We start from the raw sequence: 20587 nt of genomic DNA on the forward strand, positions 1-20587 counted from the left end.
AGGTAAGAGCAGGCTGGACTCGTCCCCACCTCCTCCCCACAAAGATGTCAGCAGTCTACGCAGAGCTTGAGTCCCGACTGAGCAGCAGCTTCAAAGGGAAGATGGGGACCACCTCCAGATCCCGTGCCTCCCCACCAGTGCCCAGCGCAGCCCGCACAGCAGGTAGGGGCTCTCCAGCCCTGGCTCCTGAGGGCAGCACTGGCCTCTGTCCTCCTGGCTGTCTGTCTGGGTGTGGCCCCCACCTCCAGACATACTCCTAGACAGCCCTCTTTGCTCCATGGCCATAGGGTTGAATGTGTGGAACCCCAGCAGCCTCTGAGGCTAGCTGCCATCAAGGTTAGGATTGTCCTGGCTCCTTCCATGTCCCCTCTGATCCTCACCCCTGCTGTGGATGTAGAAGAGCAAAGGGCTGCCCCCATAGGAGTCCCCAGGTTAGCAGGTAGCTGTTGGGTAAACTATTAAGTGCATGCATACATTGCTCTATGAATGGCACAGCTGGGAAGATGGTTGCTCACAGACACACATAATGGTTTCTCTGCAGTTTGGAAGGCCTGGACCCCTGGGTGATGTTCCTGTGAGCCAAGGGGCTGCTGGGTGTGGGGGGTGCCTCATGACCCTTGGTCTGGGGTTTGGAAACCCCACACCCTTAACTTGTGGTCAGTGGGTCCTGGGTGAGACCCTGGTATCCCTTCCAAGATGAGCTGGGGTCCGCTGGTCCTGGGCTAAGCAGTGCTCCCTCTGCCCACTCAGGCCTTTGATCATCCTCAGGGAAGAGCCTGGGGAGGCAGAGTCACACAGGGTCTTCCTGCACTGTGTCCAGAGAGGGAAAGGAAGGTGCCCAGGGACACAGAGCCAATTGGCCCTGGGCCCCTCACCTCCAGCCTGTACCTGGAACCCCGGTACCCACTGAAGAGGGGTCCTTTTGCTCCATCCCCCACCCCAGGGCCCAGGACCCTGTCCAGCGACTCATGGCCCGGTGAGCGGCTCCTGCCCTCTCCCTGCTACTACCCACTGTGCTCAGAGGGCCTGGCCTCCCCCAGCAGCTCCGAGTCCCACCCCTACGCCAGCCTGGACAGCAGCAGGGCGCCCTCCCCACAGCCAGGCTCCGGGCCCACCCACTCTGACAGCCCCCCCAGCCCAGACCCCGGCTGCCCACCCAGCCGCAGGAAGCTCTTCACCTTCTCCCGTCCGGCACGAAGCCGGGATACTGACCGCTTCCTGGATGCGCTGAGTGAGCAGCTGGGCCCCAGGGTCACCATCGTGGATGACTTCCTGAGCCCTGAGAATGACTATGAAGAGGTGAGCGTGCAGGCAGATGTGGAGGGCACAGGGGCCGGGGTGATCTGGGGGTCTGTAAGGGACAGTGGCCCCAGTCTCCTGCAAGAGGCCTGTTGCCCTGGATACTTGCCCCATGCTCCCCTCCGCCTGCCCCAGTCCATCCTAGGCTGTCCCAGGGTACCCCACCCTGGGCTTAAACTGTAACACTCCTTACCCGAGGGTGCCCCGTTCCTTGTCCCAGGCTACGCCACACACTGTCAGGCCATCCTATCCGCTGCCCCAGGCTATCCTACTCCTTGCCCTGTCCTCCAGTCTCCCTGGGCCCAGCCTTGCTCTCCCACCCCTTGCTCTGTCCCCATTAGATGAGCTTCCATGACGACCAGGGCAGCTTTGTCACCAATGAGAGGAGCAGCGCCAGCGAGTGCATCAGCAGCAGTGAGGAGGGCAGCTCCCTGACCTACTCCTCCATCTCTGACCACATCCCCCCACCCCCGCTCAGCCCACCCCCACCGCCACCCCTGCCCTTCCACGACCCCAAGCCCAGCTCCCGCACCCCTGATGGTCCCCGGGGCCCCACTCAGACGCTGGGCAAGCCTCTCGCCCAGCTCAGCCACCCAGTCCCACCACCACCCCCACCACCCCTGCCCCCACCTGTCCCCTGTGCACCCCCCATGCTGTCCCGGGGTCTGGGCCACCGCCGCAGTGAGACCAGCCACATGAGCGTCAAGCGCCTGCGGTGGGAGCAGGTGGAGAACTCAGAAGGCACCATCTGGGGACAGGTAGGTGACCTGGAGACCAGGAGAGCTCTACACCAGGGGAGGGGCTTGGGCAGCAGCAGTGAAGGCGAGACTCATTTCTGGGCCTCTTCAACATCAGCTGAACATCCCCTGGTCCTCTTGTCCCTGAGGCATCTGTGTCCCTGAGCCAATGACACACTGGGGACACCCAGAAATGGCACCTTGAAACCTATCACTCTTGAGATTTGAATAGCTCCCTTAGGCTCTTAGAGCCAAGAGAAGGACAACTGGTTAGGGAATCACTGGCCTTCAGACTGTCTGACTTTCTACCATGAGTAGTTTGTTCACAGGATCCAAGACTGAAGGATTCTTAGAAGGACAGCTGGTCCAAATCCCTGAACAACAGCCTCTACCCTTTCACTTTGATGCTTGAATTTCCTCCCAAAAAATACTGCCAGTGTATACATGAATACCTCCAGTGACGGGGAACTCACTACCTGTCAAGGAATCTCTTTCCTCACTGGATGGTTTTCACCATCCAATCCTTGTATTGCTCTGAAATTGTGTCTCTCCAAAATTCTCATGCCCTGCTGTCTGTCCTGCCCTTTGAAATCAGGCAGAGCAAGTATATTTCCTCTTCCACAGACAACCAGCCTGTTAGATGAGCAAGTTTCATCCCCTCCCTGTTCTTCAGGTCATTCCCCTAGAATGTATTTTCTAGCCTCACAGTCTGTCAAAGGGCAGACCCCTAATGGAACCCCCAGTGGGGCTTAACCAGCCCAGAGGAGAAAACAGAGTTTTCATCTCCTGTGACCTGGACATCATACTCCTTTTAATATGGCCTGAGAACCCTCCAGCTTCTGGGGCTGCTCCATCCCAGTGCTCATTCCCACCATCATCCTCAACCCTATTGAGACCAATAGCGTGCCCGCACCTGTAGCCACCCTCTGTTGGGGTGTGCCTGTCACTTTTTCCCACTGCCATCTCCTGGGTCCCCCTTCTGGCTCCTGCCTTCCCATCCGAGTTGGCATCAGCCCACATCTCCAGGGAACCTTTCCCTGCTGCTCCTGAGGATTCTCAGCAGGACAAAGTCACAAACAGGGACTTACTGGGCCCCCTAGAGACCTCACTCCTACCAGCCTCAGGATGGGCCTGCAAGCCTTGTTCTGCAGAATGGCCCTTCAGCTGGTTACTGAAGGTGGACACAGGGGCACAGGTCATGCATCTGACCAAGCCCAAATCCATACCAGGTGTCCCTGCCCTGCAGCCATGTTGTGACACTTTGTTTTTCTGCCTGTCCTCCCTTTGGGATCTCCTTGTGGCAAGCACCCCATCCTCACCCCCTGTCAAGCTCCATATGGCCCTCTTAGATTGTCACCTCTCATCCAGACCATTCATCACAGCCACCTGCCCAGCTCTTAGCCCCTGGCACTTCCCTGCTTCGGTTTCCCCAGCATTGGGAACCCTCCTCCCACCACTAGGTTTATCCCAGGGCTTGATGGAGGCTCTCCCCCAACCCCGCCAGTGCTCAGAGGGTGGCCCTTAGAGGGTGGGGGCGGTAGGGGATGGCAGTCCCGTTGCCTGTGTTCTTCCTCACTCTGAAACTCCCACTCCCTTGCAGCTCGGGGAAGACTCTGACTATGACAAGCTGAGCGACATGGTGAAATACCTTGACCTGGAGCTCCACTTTGGCACCCAGAAACCTGCTAGTAAGTGGCCGGAGGGCCCTAGGGGGGGCCAGAAACCAGGTGCCCTGTGGCAGCCCAACCACTGCCTTCTGTGGTGTCTTGGGGCTTAGAGTCCCCGAGGTCTGCACAGACTGCCCTTTTCTTACGTGTCCCTGAGTTACTTAACTTCTTGGAGCCTCAGTCTTCCCACCTCAAAATGGAGATAATAGTTGTCATTCATTGCATGCTTACACTCTTGTTTCTAAATTAACCCTGTGTCAGACACTCCTGTTTCTAAATTAACCCTGTGTCAACTGTACAAGATAGGGACTGTGACTGCCCCAACCTCCTGATGAGGAAGCACAGAGAGGCCAGTTAATTTACTCAAAGTCACACAGCCAGAATAAGGTGGACAGATATCCCTCCCAGTATCTCTCTCTCTCTCTCCCCTTACCCCTTTAGTTGTTGGGTGGGGCTCCAGGCAGTCAGAGATATTGTGTGTGAAAGGTGGACCCTGGATGGAAGAGAAAGGTCATTTTCTATCCAGGAAGTATCTGCAAGGTCGAGAGATGATTGGTTCCCCTTATAGGGCCAGCTCTGTCCCAAGGGCCCAGGGGAGGGAGGGTGGGGGAGGGACACACACACACAAGCCACACATTCTGAGTGTGTGACTGGACCCCAGAGTCCCTAAGTAGGAGGCTGAGGAATGAGGAAGGTGTGGACACCTGCATCTGACTCAGGCACGTCCATGGTCAGGAGCATCTGGGCTGTGGGGTGTGGCCACATTCCTCCTCTTGGGCCCTTGCACAGCAGCCTCGGCCTAGCCTCCCCTCATTAAACCATCAGTTTCCCTTCCAGAGCCGGTACCCGGGCCTGAGCCCTTCAGGAAGAAGGAGGTGGTGGAGATCCTGTCCCACAAGAAGGCCTACAACACCTGTGAGGGGCTGGGGATGCCCAAGGGTTGTTGGGGGCAAGACACGACGCGTCCCCTGGGCCACGGAGCCTCGGACCCACCCCGGTGAATGACGGAGATTAGGCCGTGAGAGTCCCCAACACCTGCTAGGTGAAAGTCCCCTCCCAGGTCCCACCGGGCGCAGGTACAGGCCTTGGCGCCCCTCATCGGCCCCGCCCTCATTCTGTAATTGGCTCCCCAGTTCTGTCCCTGCCTCCAGCCGCTTCCTCTACCCTCCCTACTCAGGACCCTCCGTAGTTCTCTGGCCCTACCTCCACAGGCCCCACTCAATTTCTGGTCTCCTCGAGAACCCCACCCTCGCCCTTTAATCGGTCTCAGGAAGGACGTTCTCCATCTCTGAGTCGGCTCCTGCCCCACCCCGGTTCCTTGCCACGCCCCCAGGCTTCACCCAGTAGCCCAGGTGACTCGAAGCCCTGCCCTCTCTCCGCCCCGGCCCCGCCCCGGCTCATGCTCGCGGCCCCGCCCACAGCCATCCTGCTGGCGCACCTGAAGCTGAGCCCGGCGGAGCTGCGGCAGGTGCTCATGAGCATGGAGCCCCGGCGCCTGGAGCCCGCGCACCTGGCGCAACTGCTGCTCTTCGCGCCCGATGCCGACGAGGAGCAGCGCTACCAGGCCTTCCTCGAGGCGCCCGGCCGCCTCAGCGAGCCCGACCAGTTCGTCCTGCAGGTGCTGCAGCCGAGAACCCTACCCAGGGGTAGGGGCTGCTGCCCAGCGGCCTCGGCCTCCGCCTCCTCCCTCGGGTCTCTCGTGAGCGTGGGTCCCTCTCCCCTCCCGCCACTGCGCTCACACCTGAGTCCCGATTTGACGCCTTTAACAGCCAGTTCTCTCTTAGAATCTAAGGTAGATGGGATGAGAGTGCCCCCAGAGGTGTGCTTACTTTTCCTAAGGGGATACCGGGCAGCCCGCTGACCCCCACCGCAGGCTGGCCTGGGGCAGTGGGTCTTCCGCGGGCGGGACAGATGACTCCAGGCCCTGACTCCGCGGCAGATGCTGTCAGTTCCTGAATACAAGACCCGCCTGCGCAGCCTCCACTTCCAGGCCACCCTTCAGGAGAAGACAGAAGAGATCCGAGGCAGCCTGGAGTGCTTGCGCCAGGCCTCCCTTGAGCTCAAGAACAGCCGGAAGCTCGCCAAGATCCTGGAGGTCAGGGTCCACCCTCTCTCATGTCACTCCACCTGCCCTTCTGCCCCCTGGGGCTTCCAGCCTGAGAGGGGCCAGGGAGTGGGTAGGGCCTGGGCAGGACCTGCCCACCTTTCTCTCCACAGTTTGTGTTGGCCATGGGCAACTATCTCAACGATGGACAGCCCAAAACCAACAAGACCACAGGCTTCAAAATCAACTTCCTGACGGAGGTGAGGGGGCCAGACGGGCAGTCATCCATGAGTTTGCTCTACCACTGAGGCCCTTCCCCCAGGAGGAGGAGCTGGCTGCCCACAGGCCAGGATGTGACAGAAGCAAAGGGTGGGGGTTGAGGGGGTTGTGGGGGTGGTAAAGTGACTTCTCCAAGCCAAGTCTCAAGATCTGGGAAAATGGAGTGGTGGGAGAGGGGGGGGGGGGAGGGAAGGTTCCAGGAGGAAGGGGAGAGCCCTACCCTGTAGGTTCTGTGCCTTTGACACCACCACCACTCTCAGGCCGTTCCTACCCCAGAAAGATCTAGGATCAGAGAAAGGACAGCTCAAATGCCCAGCTTTCCCCCAGTGTTTCTGGGAGTTTTCTCCACGACGCCTTTGGTTGTTTAAAAAAAAAAAAAGAGGAAGAAAAGCTCCGTTTGTAGATACGAATGACTTAGGATGTCTGAGGTTCAGAGGGGCCACAGATGGTTCCAGAAAATCACAAAAGGGAAGAAGTCTGAGTGATGCTCCCCACTTTCCCTGGGGTTAGAGAATCTTGGGCTCTATCTGCAGACAAGGGCAAACTCACAAGGACAGTAAAACCTGGGGGGCTCCCTTAGCTGGGGGCTGTGGGCCTGGTTCCTGGGGTCTCAAAGGTCTGGGTGAGGGAACAGGACTGCAGCATCCCAGCAGTTAAAAGCTTCCGAGTGAGGAATGCCAGCCAGTGGTTTATGAGCTTCGGAGTTGGAGAGAGTTGTGGGCCAGGAATTGATGCCAGTCTGGGAAAAGCAGGGCTAAGAGTACCTGAGCCCACGGGACTGGGAATCTGATGGGGTCCTTGAGGAGGATGTATGTTGGGGGTCACTTGCAGCTAAACTCCACCAAGACGGTGGACGGGAAGTCCACCTTCCTGCACATCCTTGCCAAATCGCTGAGCCAGCACTTCCCTGAACTCCTGGGCTTTGCTCAGGACCTGCCCACCGTGCCCCTGGCTGCCAAAGGTAGGTTGGGTGCATGGATGGGGAGGCAGAGGCACTGCCATTCTGGGTTGGGAGGGTGGCCCATCAGGCCCTGTCCCTTCCCTACAGTGAACCAACGAGCCCTGACCAGTGACCTGGCTGACCTCCATGGCACCATCAGTGAGATACAGGCTGCCTGCCAGAGCATGTCCCCCTCGAGTGAGGACAAGTTTGCAGTGGTCATGTCGGTATCCTGTAAGCAGCCTGTCCCAGTGCCACAGGGGACCCCAGGGTGGTGCAGCAGAGCTGGCTATAGCTCCAGTGGCCTCTGTCGACCTCATATCGTGTCCCAGCAGAGATTCTGGGCAGAGGCTGTTGTGAGTCTAGGGGTTCTGGAAGAGGGTCCCATCTTGGGTTATTTAGAATCCAAGCACTTATGCCAACCTGTGTGTAACTGAGGAGCTCTTGTGATGGGCTAAAGCCGCCACCTTGCCCCAGACTTAAGTCACAAGATACAAGGTGAGGCTTGTGGGGCCTGGCCAAGCCAAAGGCAGTCAGGAGAGAATATTCCCACTGAGTGTGACAAGTGCTATAGAAAAAGAGAGACAGAAAAAGGGAGAAAGGCCTTTCTCACTCTCTAGTGATGAGGGCGCTATACGTGGATGGTTCAGAAGAGAAGGTGGTAGCATCTGAGCAGAGCCAGCAGGGAAGAGAGCTGCCTGGTGAAAGGCCTGAAGCTAGACTGCATGTGGCAGGTTTCACAATGAGCTTGGAGGGCAGTGGGCGCAGGGACTGGAGCCTCTGAACAGGGCGTGGTTCCCACGTGAGCAAAAGGCCTGGGGCAGACCGGAGTTAGGCAGCAAGGCCGCTGGCTTGTGTCGTTGCGGGGGTATCTGGGGCAGTTTCCTTAACAGAGGCCCATCAGTCCTTCCTGGAGACAGCCCAGCCAGTGCTGCGGGCCCTGGACGGGCTGCAGCGCGAGGCCATGGAGGAACTGGGCAAGGCGCTGGCCTTCTTCGGTGAGGATTCCAGAGCCACCACTTCTGAGGCTTTTTTCGGCATCTTTTCGGAGTTCATGAGCAAGTTCGAGGTGAGCCAGGGTGGGGGGCCAAAGGGGCCCCTGAGAAGGGAGGGCCAGATGTCAAACGAGGGGGGTCCTCTGTGAAGCCCTGGGTGAGAAAGTCCCCGGCCCCCTCCACCCCCGTGAGAGATACGCGCCCCCACCTGGGCAGGTCCCGCAGGTCTCTACCCCCGCGATCTGGGGTGGGGAGACGAGGCGGGGGAGTGGGTGCGGCTTCCGGGACCGCTGACCAAGCCGCTCCCCACGTGCTCCTCCCTCCCCAGCGGGCGCTCAGCGACCTGCAGGCTGGGGAGGGCACGCGCAGCTCTGGGATGGTTTCGCCCCTGGCCTGGTGACGGTGGCGGCCTCGCTTCCTCTTCGGCCCGAGCGCGGAGACGGACGCCGGAGGCTGCGCGGGAGAGGGTGGCCGGGACGCCGCCTGCGTGGCCCGGAGCGGCCCGGGTGCGGGAGTGGGACCCAGTCACCCGCGCGACTCCAGCTACCTCAGTCGTCGAGCTCCGGCCGCCCGCGAAGGTGCGGGGCTCGGCCGGGGACCCCTTCTCAGGGCCGAGCCCCCGGCTCCGAGCGTTGGGGGCGCGGGGCGGGAGCCAGGGTGCCGACTCCCCGGGAAGAGTGGACCACCCACCGCCACGCCCTGCCGGCTTCCTGCTCCTTGCCCCCGCCTCCAAGGCAGGGCTGGCGGTGCGCGCCCTCAGGACATCGGGGTCCCGGGGAGGGGGCGCTGCCACCAGCAGGTGGATTGCAATTGCGAAGTGGCCGCGGCAGTAGGGCAGCGTCTTGACTGGAGTGTGCCCAGCCCCAAGGAAGGATGTCTGAACCTTTTCTGAACCGAGTGTGCATAGGGGTTGCCCTCGGAGCACGGACCTCACAGACCTCGAACCCTGGAGGAAACAGATGCCCCTGAACACACCACACCAGTGGGCACGATAAGGCCTGGAGGTCCATCACACAGCCAGGGTCTCCTGGGGCTGCTTGGAAGAAGGCAGGCCGGAAGGAAGAAGAGCCCCAAGTACGGAGCCTAGGGGTGTGTGCACCCGGCCTGGGTTTTGGAGGCTGGAAGAAACTTCAGTTGGCTGCAGCCCAGAGCCAAGGCAGGCTGGAGAGAAGCCGGGCAGAGATGTAGGAAAGGATTAGGAAGACCCTCTATGTTAGACTATAGAGTCGAGGTTTTTATCCAGCAGACAAATTTAATCCAGTTTAGAAGGGGTCACTTGGAAGTGGGAGTCTGGGAGGGACATGGGGACGTCAAGGTATGGGGCAAAGAGAACAGGGAGGTGTACAGGTGACAAATGGGAAGGATTTGGTGGCTGATTGCCAGGTTTCTCACCTGGGTGGGTGGCAATGATGTTCCCTGGAACAGGTCATGTGAACAGAGCAGCCTCAGGGGCAGTAACACAACCTGGGACATATTTGGGATCCCGGCGGCTGTTTTGTATGTGTGTCTGGAGCCCCTGGTGAGGACTGGGTTAGAGGAGGGAGTTACCTGCATACCTACAGGGAGCAGGGGGGTGCTGAGGGCAACTTGCCTTTCTTTGTTTCTTCCTTTCAATTCTCCAGTTGGCAAATTCTGGCATCAGGCAGCATCCTGTTACCTTCCCTTCCTGTTCTATCAGAGAAGCCTGAAACGGGCTTTAGGTTTCGGCTTTTTCTCTCTCACTGTGATTGAATGGCTGGTGTTGCTCCTGGGTGGTTTGGGACCCATGCAGTTCTCCCCAGTCTCCCACAGGCCCTTCTCTGAGGTCATGTATGTTCTGTGTTCGTTCTCCACTCACAGCTACCATATAAAAGTGTCGAGTCCAAAGTGTGTGATTCAGATGGGAAAACATACCCAGATGTGGCTGGTTGTGGGCATTTTTCTCCAGTAGCTCAAGCTGGATAATTTCCGTAAGTTCCCAAAACCTTTGTCTCTGAGAAACATGTCAGAAGGTCAGTTAAAATCCCCGTGTGAGATCTGTAGAGATTCTAGACTCCACCAGCCTAGGAACAGACATGAGCCTCTAGCCCCAGGTGGCCCGAATAGCATTTTCTGCAAATTAGAAGCACACGCCCTCTCCAGGTGGCACCAGCCCCGGGCCAGGGGACGCAGATTGGCAAGCCATTCACTAGCTGGGATTTCTCCCTATCATGTCTTGTAAACATTTCCTATTTGCCACACAATGCTGTGTCACCAACTGTCCCCAAACTCAGTGACTTCAAATGGCAGCCACTACTGCTCTTGAGTCTGTTGGTCACCTGGGCAGTTCTGCTCTGAGCTGGGCTCACTTGTATGTCTCTAGTCATCTGTGGGTCAGTTGGGCGGCTTTGCTCATAATGCAGGGCTCTCTCCACATCTGGGGCCTTGGCTGGGGCAGTTGGGATGGCTCCCTGTGGCTGCTCATCCTCCAGCCAGGACAGTTCACACGGTGGCAGCAGGAGCCCAAGAGAACAAGCAAGGGCACAGAAGATTCCTCAGAACTCTCACCCGATTCCTTCTGCCACATTCTATTGTCAAAGCAAGTGACAATGCCAGCCCCAAGTCTAGGGAAGGGGAAATAGGCTGCCCTCCTGATGAGAGATGCTGGAAAACCACATGGTGTGGATTCAGGCTTAGCTAGGACCATTTTTGCCATCAGTCCACCACATGCTTCCTTGGCCAGGCACCCTGGTACACATCCCAGCCTCTTTAAAATCCTCAGTGGCCCCAGTCCTCCCTGGACCCAGCACAGCTCTGGTCACCCATCCTCACGTGTCCTTCAGGTGCCATGTTTTTCATTCTTACCTAGTCACCCACAAGTCACCCGACTCCTCTCTAGATACACTCAGCACAGGAGGCAGCAGTGGTGTGTGCCTGTGCCTACCTAGCAGCCTCTTCTGCTGGAGGAAGCTCCCTGTTCTCCCTCTGGGAAATCATCCCTCCCCTGCTCTGCCTGCTTGGAGTGGTGCTGATTGGATAACTACCATCTTGTGGCTCTGGCTGGGTGACTCAGAGTCAATTCAAGACTCAAGTTAGAACTGTTCGGAGAAGGAGGCGCCTTTCTTCTGGATCAATCGTTGGGTGTATAGAGGGTGGAATCCTGCAGAGAGCTTTCAGGACCACCACGTGGAGGGCACCTGCCTGGGTGTAAAACCAATGGGGAAGAAAAGAAGAGAGGACCACGCCATCTCTTTGTCCCTGGATCCAACTGTGCCTGAAGCAGACATCCTGTCTTTTCAGTTTTGGAGCCAACAAAGTCCCCCCACCATTCTTACATTTAAAAAATTTCTTCTCATTTTTTGGCTTAGGCTGCTTTGAATGGGTTTCTGTCACTTGCAGTACTAAGAGGCTTTACTAATACACCCATCAAGTGATGGTTGTAGACATTCAGTCTTTTCACATTGTCACTGCGTTCTCTTCATTCATAAATACATTCGCCAATATTTTTTGACTGCCTACTATGTGCCAGGCACAATGCTGGGTGCAGATATCTTATGGGTCAGTCTCTCTGTGCGTGGTTTCCTAGGGTTGTATTTCATGGTAGTTCTACACCCGAGTCAGTACAAAGCCCTTTATGGGAGCCGATATGTGCACCATCCCCCCGACCCCGACACCTCACCAAATGACGAGGTGTGAATACAAGCACTTTGCCCCAGGAATGTATTTCTCTCTCAATTACACTAACAAAATAACATAGCCCAATTACACACCGCCTTTCCTAGTAACACCAGTTAATGTTTGCTAGGTAGTGTGCTCCATGTTTTCACACATTTCATTTCATGTTACTTTCACAGTGACCCCTTGAGGTGGGTTTTTGTTATCTCCTTTCTACAAATAAAAAGTCTGAAACTCAGGAAGGTTATGTGACTTGCTGGATGGAAAATTAAGTCTTTCTAAATCCAAAGCCCATCCTCTGAATGGAATATCTTCTTTGCTTTACTTAGCATGATCTTTTTGGGGGAGGGGGTTAGGTTTATTTGTTTATTATTTGTTTATTTTTTTGTAATGGCGGTACTAGGGATTGAGCCAAGGACCTCGTGCATGCTAAGCACATGCTCTACCACTGAACTATACCCTCCCCTCTGCTTAGCATGATCTTTTAAAAAATGTATACCAGCATTCCAAGGGCCACAGATACTGGTGACTTCAACATAAAGGCTTTCCCTCTTTTCTTACCCCTTCCTGTCCATCCCTGCTAATCTGCTCAGGCTTCCATAACAAAATACTGTAGACTGAGTGACTGAAACAAGAGGAGTCCATTCTCTTACAGCCCTGGAAGCTGGAAGTCCAAGGTCAATGTGTCAGCAAGTTGGGTTACTCGTGAGGCTGCTCTCCTTGGCTTGCAGATGACTCCTTTCCCGCTGTGTCCTCACATGGCCTTCTCTCTGTGCATCTCCGGTGTCTCTCCTTTTGTTGTTGTTGTTGTTAATGGAGTTGCTGGGGATTGAACCCGGGACCCCATGCATGCTGAGCATGCATTCTACCACTGAGCATTCCCTCTACCACTGAGCTACATCCCCCTCCCCACCAGTGTCTCTTCTTATAGTGATACCAGCCCTATTGAATTAGAGCACAATCCTTATAATCTCATTTTACCTTAAATAGGCTCCTTAAAAACCTTGTCTCCAAATGTAGTCACCCTCTGTGGTATTGGGGTCTAGGAATTCCGCAGATGAGTTTGGGGAGGGGGACACATTTCAGCCCATATCAGATCCAAAGTTGTAATAGTGCTAGTTCCAAGGAGGCCTCAGAGATCTCTGGATTCAGCTGATGCTCCAAAGAGAAAGGAGTCCATCAGGCAGGATTTTCTCACCTCCCCCATCTGCGAACTTCTATGGATCTGCCATCATCTTCATCCTATGGTGCTCAGGCCTTGCTCTCAACTCCAATTCAGAGCTTATTCTCTGTGCCATATTCCCACCTCCCCAAGCTCCCAGGGGCCCCAATGCATCAGTGACCACAAATCATTCTACACTGGCTCTTCCTCTCCACCTATAAACATCCCTCCACCTGTAGCCCTGTAAGAACAGTCTAGACCCCAGTGGCTGGTGCCCTTTCATACCCTCCTTTAGATCAAATCTCTCAGAGCTGTTGTCTATACTCGCTGTCTCTGTGTCCTCACCACCCATTCATCTCTTGGCACGTGGCAGTCCGGCTTTCTCTCCCATCATTCCCCTGCACCTGCTATCAGCCCTGACAGGAAGCCACGAGAAGTACTAGTTATCCTTATCTTAATTGGCTTTATTTAAGCAGCACAGTGCACTGTTTATCCTCCCTTGGCAAATTCTTACACACCCAAGCTTCAGCTAGCAGGTGTCTGCTCACTGATAACTCTGTCATCAGCCTGATTGCCTGTTGACCCAGCTGCTCCTTGCCTTTGCATACAGCAAGGGCTCAATAATTGCCCATTAAATCAAGCCAAAATAACATCAAGGTAGGGGGCTCCCAAGTTGCTCAAGAAAATGAGTGGCTCCTTTCTATAAAACAGTTTGGCCACATGGATCCAAAGCCCGAAGACAAGGGTTGCAAACAAAAGGTCCACAGAGGCCAGCCAAGGAATGCAAACTTATGAAGCAGATGGTGTAAGAAAACAGTGATTCAAGGTCAGGGATAAGGCTCAAAATATTGTCATCTCAGATTTTCACACTCAATACCTGGTAGAAATACATGCAGTTTTATGGGGAGGGTATAGCTCAGTGGTAGAGTGCATGCTTAGCATGCACAAGGTCCTGGGTTCAATCCCCAGTCCCTCCATTAAATAAATAAATAAACCTAATTAACCCCCCCAAAAGAGAAATATTTGCAGTTTTGATAATTTACATATTAGTTACCAAAAACCATCTTAAGAGTCCCAAAAATAAATTAGAAGATTTACACCTGTATCAAGAATATAGAGCCATTTCTCATTTGTTTAAGAAATTCACCCCAAAACCTTGATTAGCCTTTCCTAATACTAAGTACCAAGTGGTATTTCTGAAAAGTGCTGCAGAAATGGACATTAATAAAGCTGATTCCGGAGCTGAATTACTGTGTCGTAAGAGATCACTGGCATAGGAGACTCTTTTTTTTTTTGTCAGTTTCTTTTCATGCTTCGTGAAAAGCTCCTCCCTGGGAGACAATCAGGCCCATTGTCCCCGAGGTGCAGAGCTTCTGTCTAACGAAAGGCTGGTGGCTGTGTGCGTGTGGCTTCCTGGGGCTCCCGAAGTCTCCACCTGTGCAGACTTCTTATCTTCACTCCTTCTGAATTGTCATTCCTTCTTGTTTCTCATGCCCTCCTTCTGGGATCATTTTCATTTTCCTTGAGTACACTTTTTAAATCGAAGTATAGTTGATTTACAATGTTGTGTTAGTTCAGGTGTACAGCAGATTCAGTTATATATGTATGTTTATATATACACACTATATATATATATACACATTCTTTTTCATTATAGATTATTACAAGACATTGAATTTAGTTCCCTGGGCTATACAGTAGGTCCTTGTTGTTTATCTATTTTATTTATAGTAGTTTGTATCTGCTAATCCCAAACTCCTAATTTATCCCTCCCCCTCATCTTTCTCCCTTGGTAATCATAGATTATTTTCTATGTCTGTGAGTCTATTTCTGGTTTGTAAATAAGTTTGTATCACATTCTTTAGATTCCACATATAAGTGATATCATATGATATTTGTCTTTGTCTGACTTATTTCACTTAATATGATAATCTCTAGTTCCACTCATGTTGCTGCAAGTGGCATTGTTTCATTCTTTTTTATGATGGAGTAATATTCCATTGTATAAATATACCACATCTTCTTTATCCAGTCATCTGTTGATGGACATTTGGGTTGCCTCCATGTCTTGGCTATTGTAAATAGTGCTGCCGTGAACACCGGGGTGCATGCATCTTCTCAAATTAGAGTTTTCTCTGGTTGTATGCCCAGGAGTGGAATTGCTGGATTTTATGGAAACTCTCTTTTTACTTTTTTGAGGAACCTCCATACTGTTCACCACAGTGGCTGCACCAATTAACATTCCCACCAACAGTGTAGGAAGGTTCCCTTTTCTCCACACCCTCTCCAGCATTTGTTAATTGCAGAGTTTTTTTATGATGGCCATTCTGACAGGTGCAAGGTGATACCTCATTGTGGTTTTGATTTGCATTTCCCTGATGATTAGTGACGTTGAGCATCTTTTCATTGCCTGTTTGCCATCTGCATTTCCTCTTTGGGAAATGTCTGTTTAGTTCTTCTGCCCATTTTTTAACTGGGTTTTTTGTTTTTTTAATGTTGAGTTGTATGAGCTGTTTATACATGCTGGATACTAATCCCTTATTGGTCATATCATTCACAAATACTTTCTCCCACTCTCCAGGGTGTGTTTTCGTTTTGTTGATGGGTTCCTTTGCTCTGCAAAAGCTTTTAAGCTGAATTAGGTCCTATTTGCTTGTTTTTTCCATTTATTTATTTTTGCTTTTATTTCCTTTACTTTCGAAGACAGAGCCAAAAAAATAGTACTGCAATAGATGTCAAAGAGTGTTCTGCCTATGTTTTCCTCTAGGAGTTTTACAGTATCCAGTCTTACATTTAGGTCTTTAATCCATTTTGAGTTCATTTTTGTATATGGTGTTAGAGAATGTTCTAATGTCATTCTTTTACATGTGGCTGTCCAGTTTTCCCAGCACCACTTATTGAAGACTGTCTTTTCTCCACTGTAGAGTCCTTCCTCCTTTGTCAGAAATTAATTTGCCATAAGTGTGTGGGTTTATTTCTACGCTCTCTGTCCTGTTCCATTGATCTACGTGTCTGTTTTTATTCCAGTACTGTAGTGTTTTGTAGCTTTGTAAGATAGTCTGAAGTCAGGGAGCGTCATTCCTCAAGCTCTGTTCTTTCTCAAGATTGGGGTCATCTGTGTTTCCATACAGATTTTAAAAGTATTTGTTCTAGTTCTGTGATAAATGGCATTAGTATTTTGATAGGGATTGCACTGAGGGTTTTCATGTTCTTTGTCTCACTTGAAATATACTGGGGTTCCTGCATTGGAAAATTGAGATATTTTATCAGTTTTGGAAAATTTGCAGTCATTATCTTCTTGAATATTGCTTCTCTCCCTTTCTCTTCATTTTTCCCTTCCTTCTGAAACTCCAATTAGACATTTTTCTTTCTTACTTACTCTATTCTCTATATCTCTTAACCCTCTCTTTCAAACCCTGTCTTTTGGGTTTTCTATCTCTTTCCTCATGGTGCCAAATTTATTTAATTTCTCCATATCTAACTTCAAGTCCACTAATTTTCTCTTTAGCTGCATTTAATCTCTGTTCAATTCACCGATTAAATTTCTAGTGTCAGTTATCATGATTTTCATTTACAAAAGTTCTATTTGGTTCTTTTTCAAATATGCCTGATCGTTTTCGAAAGCCCCTTGCTTGGCATTCCTATTTCTTCCCTCTTTTTATCTATTTAAACATGCTACACACATTATTTTATATTCTGTGGCTGACAATTTCAATAAATGAAGTTTTGCAGGTGCAATAGTGCACTTTCTTATTTTTGCTGTTTCTTTTTCACAGTAGCTTTTCCTTTTTTTTTTTTTTTTGGTAATGTTTTACTGGGAACTCTTATTCTTGAAACCTTACTTGTGGCAATTCTTTAAAGTCTGGGTTTAAAGTGCATTTCTCTTGTCAGGTATTTGGAGGCCACATGGGTACTATGAATTCCAGCCGTAAACTCATGTTCATATGAGGATGGGGTTTGATAAGAATTCTCAGGGCAGATTTTTTCTTTTTGTGCCTTCCACCCAGGTCCAAGGCTAAGACAAGTCCCTCTCTATGTGATTTCCGCCCTAGTTTTCTTACTAAGGGTGTCACCTCTGGAGGGTCCTACTTTATGTGCAAGTCTCCAACACTATACCTCTCCCATCTTGCACAGAGTTTCCCCCTGTGTCCTTTTAAACCACAAGTCATCAACAGAAGCCCCTAGGGTTGACACTGGATCCAGGGCTCTTTTCCTCTCCAGATACCTGCTCTCTTGTCATTCCTGGGTTTTGAGAATATCCTCCCTTTCTTCCCTATATGTCAGTCCTGTTACATAGGTCTTTCCCCATATGCCTTCCTCCCCAGCAGGGAGCCAGATTCCTCCTGGGATGTCTCGGACTCCCCAAAGCACAGTTCCAAAAAGAAAAGGAGCAGAAACTTTCAATCCTCTTAAAGACCAGGCCCCAAGCCAGCACAGCATCACTTCGGCTTCATTCAGTGGGTTAAAGTGAGTCACAGGCTCAGCCCAGACTCAGAGCAGGGGAGGACTACACCAGCATGTGCAGAACAGGTGGTGGGGCTCGTGGAGGCGACCTCACATGGACACCCTCCTTGGCAGTCTATTTGAAGGAAAGAGGTGGAGACTTTCTTTCTTCACCCCTTCCCCAGCTTTTGTGCCTTCAAAGCAACCCCAGAGCCAGATGTCTAGAACCCCAATTACAGACTACAGTGGTGCAGCTGTCCCAGGCCTTCAGCCCAGTCCTTTCAGCACAATAACCAGGGACAGGCTGTTCGAGTTCCAGCCACTCCATCCTCACTCTCCACATACAGGGGGTCCCCACATGGGCTCACAGGACTGTCTGGAGCTGGGCTTCCATTGCTTCCCCTCCAGACTCCCCAGACAAGTCTGTATTTGCTGATACCCCAATTCAGACATTGTTCAAATCCTCCTCCATCTTGCCCCGTAATCAGCAAGACCCTGCAACTCCAAATCTCCCCTTGGGGAATCATGGTGGGGAAGCCCCACATCTGCTCTGATTTTCAGCGCTAGAGTTTGGACTCATGGGTGACTTTACCCCCCTTATTTTTACCTTTTTATATTTTCATATTTCCTACAATGAGCATGGGTTCTTTTTTACTGTAAAAAGGATATTTTTAAAAGTTTAAGAAATACCATGGAAAGGATGGATGATGGTGTTTAGAAAGAATTAGTGATGAGGAAAAATGGTTATAATTTTTTTTAATTTGGGGGGGAGGAAGGTGATTAGGTTTTTGTTTGTTTGTTTATTTATTTATTTATTTAATGGCAGTACTGAGGATTGAACCCAGGACCTTGAGCATGCTAAGCACACACTCTACCACTAAGCTATAATTTTTTAATTATTTAAAAATAAGGTGCAATTTTACATTGTTTTATACTATATATGTGTGTATATATATATATATATGATACATATATTTAAATGATGGTTCAAAGTACACCCTAGCAGTCTATTTATCATGAAGTGAATGAATCTTAAGCTCCAAGGCCCCTCACTTGCACGAGCTACTTCCAAGGCCCTGGTAAGGGCTCCTACAATGCATTCCCAGGGTCATGTGCTATTGCAAATTTTGAACCACGTTGGTTAAGATCACTGACTCCACTCTTCTTCTCCCTCATTCTCATTCTAAGTGTTAATGGAGAGGCCATGGGCATTTTTGTGGGCTAGCTAAGAGGCAGTTGCATTGAGGATAGGTTTCGGTTTCGGTTTAGGTTTAGTGGGATATGTTATTAGGGTTCACAATCTTGTCCACGTACAGTTACGTGAAGGCTCGCTGTCCCAATGTACGAATGGCTTCCAGGAAGACCTGTGCCAACTCATCTGGGGCAGGTGCAAGGCCAGAGGTCAGATCATGACACAGACATGTCCTGCAGTAGCCTGTACTGGAGGTGTCAAAGGCTGCTAAGACAGTAGATCTTAAAAGTTCTCATCACAAGAAAAAATAGTGTAACTATGTGTGGTGAGGGGTGTTAACTAGACTTGTTGTGATCATTTTGCAATACACATAAATATTAAATCATTACATTGTACACATGAAACTAATACAATGTTATATGTCAATTATATCTCAGTAAAAATAGAAAAAAGACGAGGTTCTGCGTTATTAAAGTTGTTAATCCCAACACACAGACACACAAAAAAATCATTGTCATATGAAGAGGTGACCAAAGAGTGTACAGTGAAAAAAATGTAGGAAAAAGAGTTTTACAGAAGTGTGCGAGGTAGTTCATTAATGAAAACATTTTGTCACTTTCAGAATTTTGTGTGGTTTGTGGTATCTGTCAGCAAGGCTGATGTCATGCATTTTCACAGGGATGGAAGACCACATAATCAAGGTAATGCTCTACTGCCACCTTCTTCAAACTTAATAATTTTTCTTTGAATTTCTGTTTTGCAAGTGAGGTCCAGTGAGACAATGGAGTGTGCAACGGAGACTTCCAGTCTTGGCTCCAGCGTGGTTCCACTCTTACTGCCTCCTTGCTTCCTTAGGAGGGGTTCTCTGCTGCCTGCTCTCCTGTGCTCTGGCAGCCTGACTTCCTCCTCTCTGCTCCTGCCCCATGACCACTGCATCCTCTGCTTACATGGGAGCCTGGGTGCAGGTGCAGGTGTGGTGTCGGTCAGAGTGGGTGGAGTTGAACTCGTGTGCCCTGTGGTGTCTCTAAGCAAGACATGGTGATGGTCATCCCACCATATAGTGGTCAACCTGGCAGGGGCATGCCTCTCAGTCACCCCGATCGAGGTACCTTGTGTGTCCTGGCACCGAGGTTCCAATATCCTTGAGGGTTTCCCTCTACTGTGGGTTGCTGCTGTGGGAGAGCACGCAGAGGAAAGGTGCCTGGTTTGACCTCCCTACCCTAGCAGGGTCAGCTGGAGAGAGAGGGAATCAGCAGCCACCAGGTCCATGTCGGTACTCCAGCCAAGTCCAGGGTGGATCCTGGCTCACTGGAGCGATGTCACTGGTCCATCCGTCATCCCATGCCTAAAGGTGTGCTCCCTTGGCCTGCACTGTTCCTGAAGTACCCCTTCTTCCTCCTTCCTACTTTACTGGATCTGGCCTCTGTTCATCTCTTCTGGCCAACTCCAGGCACCCTCCATGGACAAGCCATAAATACAAATTACACTTTCAGCAATTTCGCATCCATGTTAAACGCTCTGATATTTGCATTCAAAAATAACATTGCCCAATATAAAGACAAATGGTAAAATTCATAACTTAAAATTTTATTTTTTCTTTACCTAGAAAGACATTATATAGTAAACAGGAAACAAGTTGAGAGAGACTGCCAAGTAAAGAGAAAAGCTTTATATTTCAGTACCTTTAGTAGAACTTTTCCCCCTGTTTTTGAACCAGGGATCTCACGCTTTTATTTGGCGCTGGGCCCCGCAAATTATGCCGCGTATCCTGTCTGTCAGGTTCATTCTGTTAGTAATTTGTGATTTGTTTTCACATCCTACAGAAATGTTCGTTTTCTATCTAATTTTGCATTCTTTCCCAGAGAGAGTCCCCAGACTGGTAAAATCTTCAGACCCTCGCATAAGCTGCACCCTCCCTTACGCCCCCAATTTTCCACCTTATCTTGAGTGATGCAATCACGGATTAAATTTCCCCCCTCTCCTACTTTTTCATACAGTAAGACTATAGGGCTCATAAGATCAGTGGGAGGGGGAGAACCCCCCACGAGGGAGTGTCACTTTAAAAATTAAAGGAACTCGCTGGCACCCGAGGGGAAGCCGGAAACCGGTAGGGGGAAGTTGGCAAGGAGTCGGGGTCCTGGGGAGGCAGCCCCGGAAACTGCGCTCCCGCCCGGCCTTCGCTCCGGCGCGTCCCCT

The 20587-nt window shown here is 51.3% G+C and overlaps 1 protein-coding gene across 1 annotated transcript in view; it reads left to right on the top strand.

The window, feature by feature from the left end:
- Positions 1-11823, top strand: part of GRID2IP (Grid2 interacting protein) — a 41521-nt gene extending 29698 nt beyond the window's left edge. The window contains exons 13-24 of the mRNA XM_032460032.1: positions 45-162; positions 944-1299; positions 1641-2057; positions 3637-3724; positions 4541-4618; positions 5125-5321; positions 5643-5798; positions 5921-6007; positions 6858-6987; positions 7075-7193; positions 7871-8035; positions 8290-11823. Coding sequence (XP_032315923.1) covers positions 45-162; positions 944-1299; positions 1641-2057; positions 3637-3724; positions 4541-4618; positions 5125-5321; positions 5643-5798; positions 5921-6007; positions 6858-6987; positions 7075-7193; positions 7871-8035; positions 8290-8361 — 1983 coding nt within the window. The 3' untranslated portion in view covers positions 8362-11823. The remainder of the gene's footprint in view (positions 1-44; positions 163-943; positions 1300-1640; positions 2058-3636; positions 3725-4540; positions 4619-5124; positions 5322-5642; positions 5799-5920; positions 6008-6857; positions 6988-7074; positions 7194-7870; positions 8036-8289) is intronic.
- Positions 11824-20587: the final 8764 nt, after the last annotated feature.

This window comes from Camelus ferus, chromosome 18, assembly GCF_009834535.1.
Source record: "Camelus ferus isolate YT-003-E chromosome 18, BCGSAC_Cfer_1.0, whole genome shotgun sequence".
NCBI classification, from domain to species: Eukaryota; Metazoa; Chordata; class Mammalia; order Artiodactyla; family Camelidae; genus Camelus; species Camelus ferus.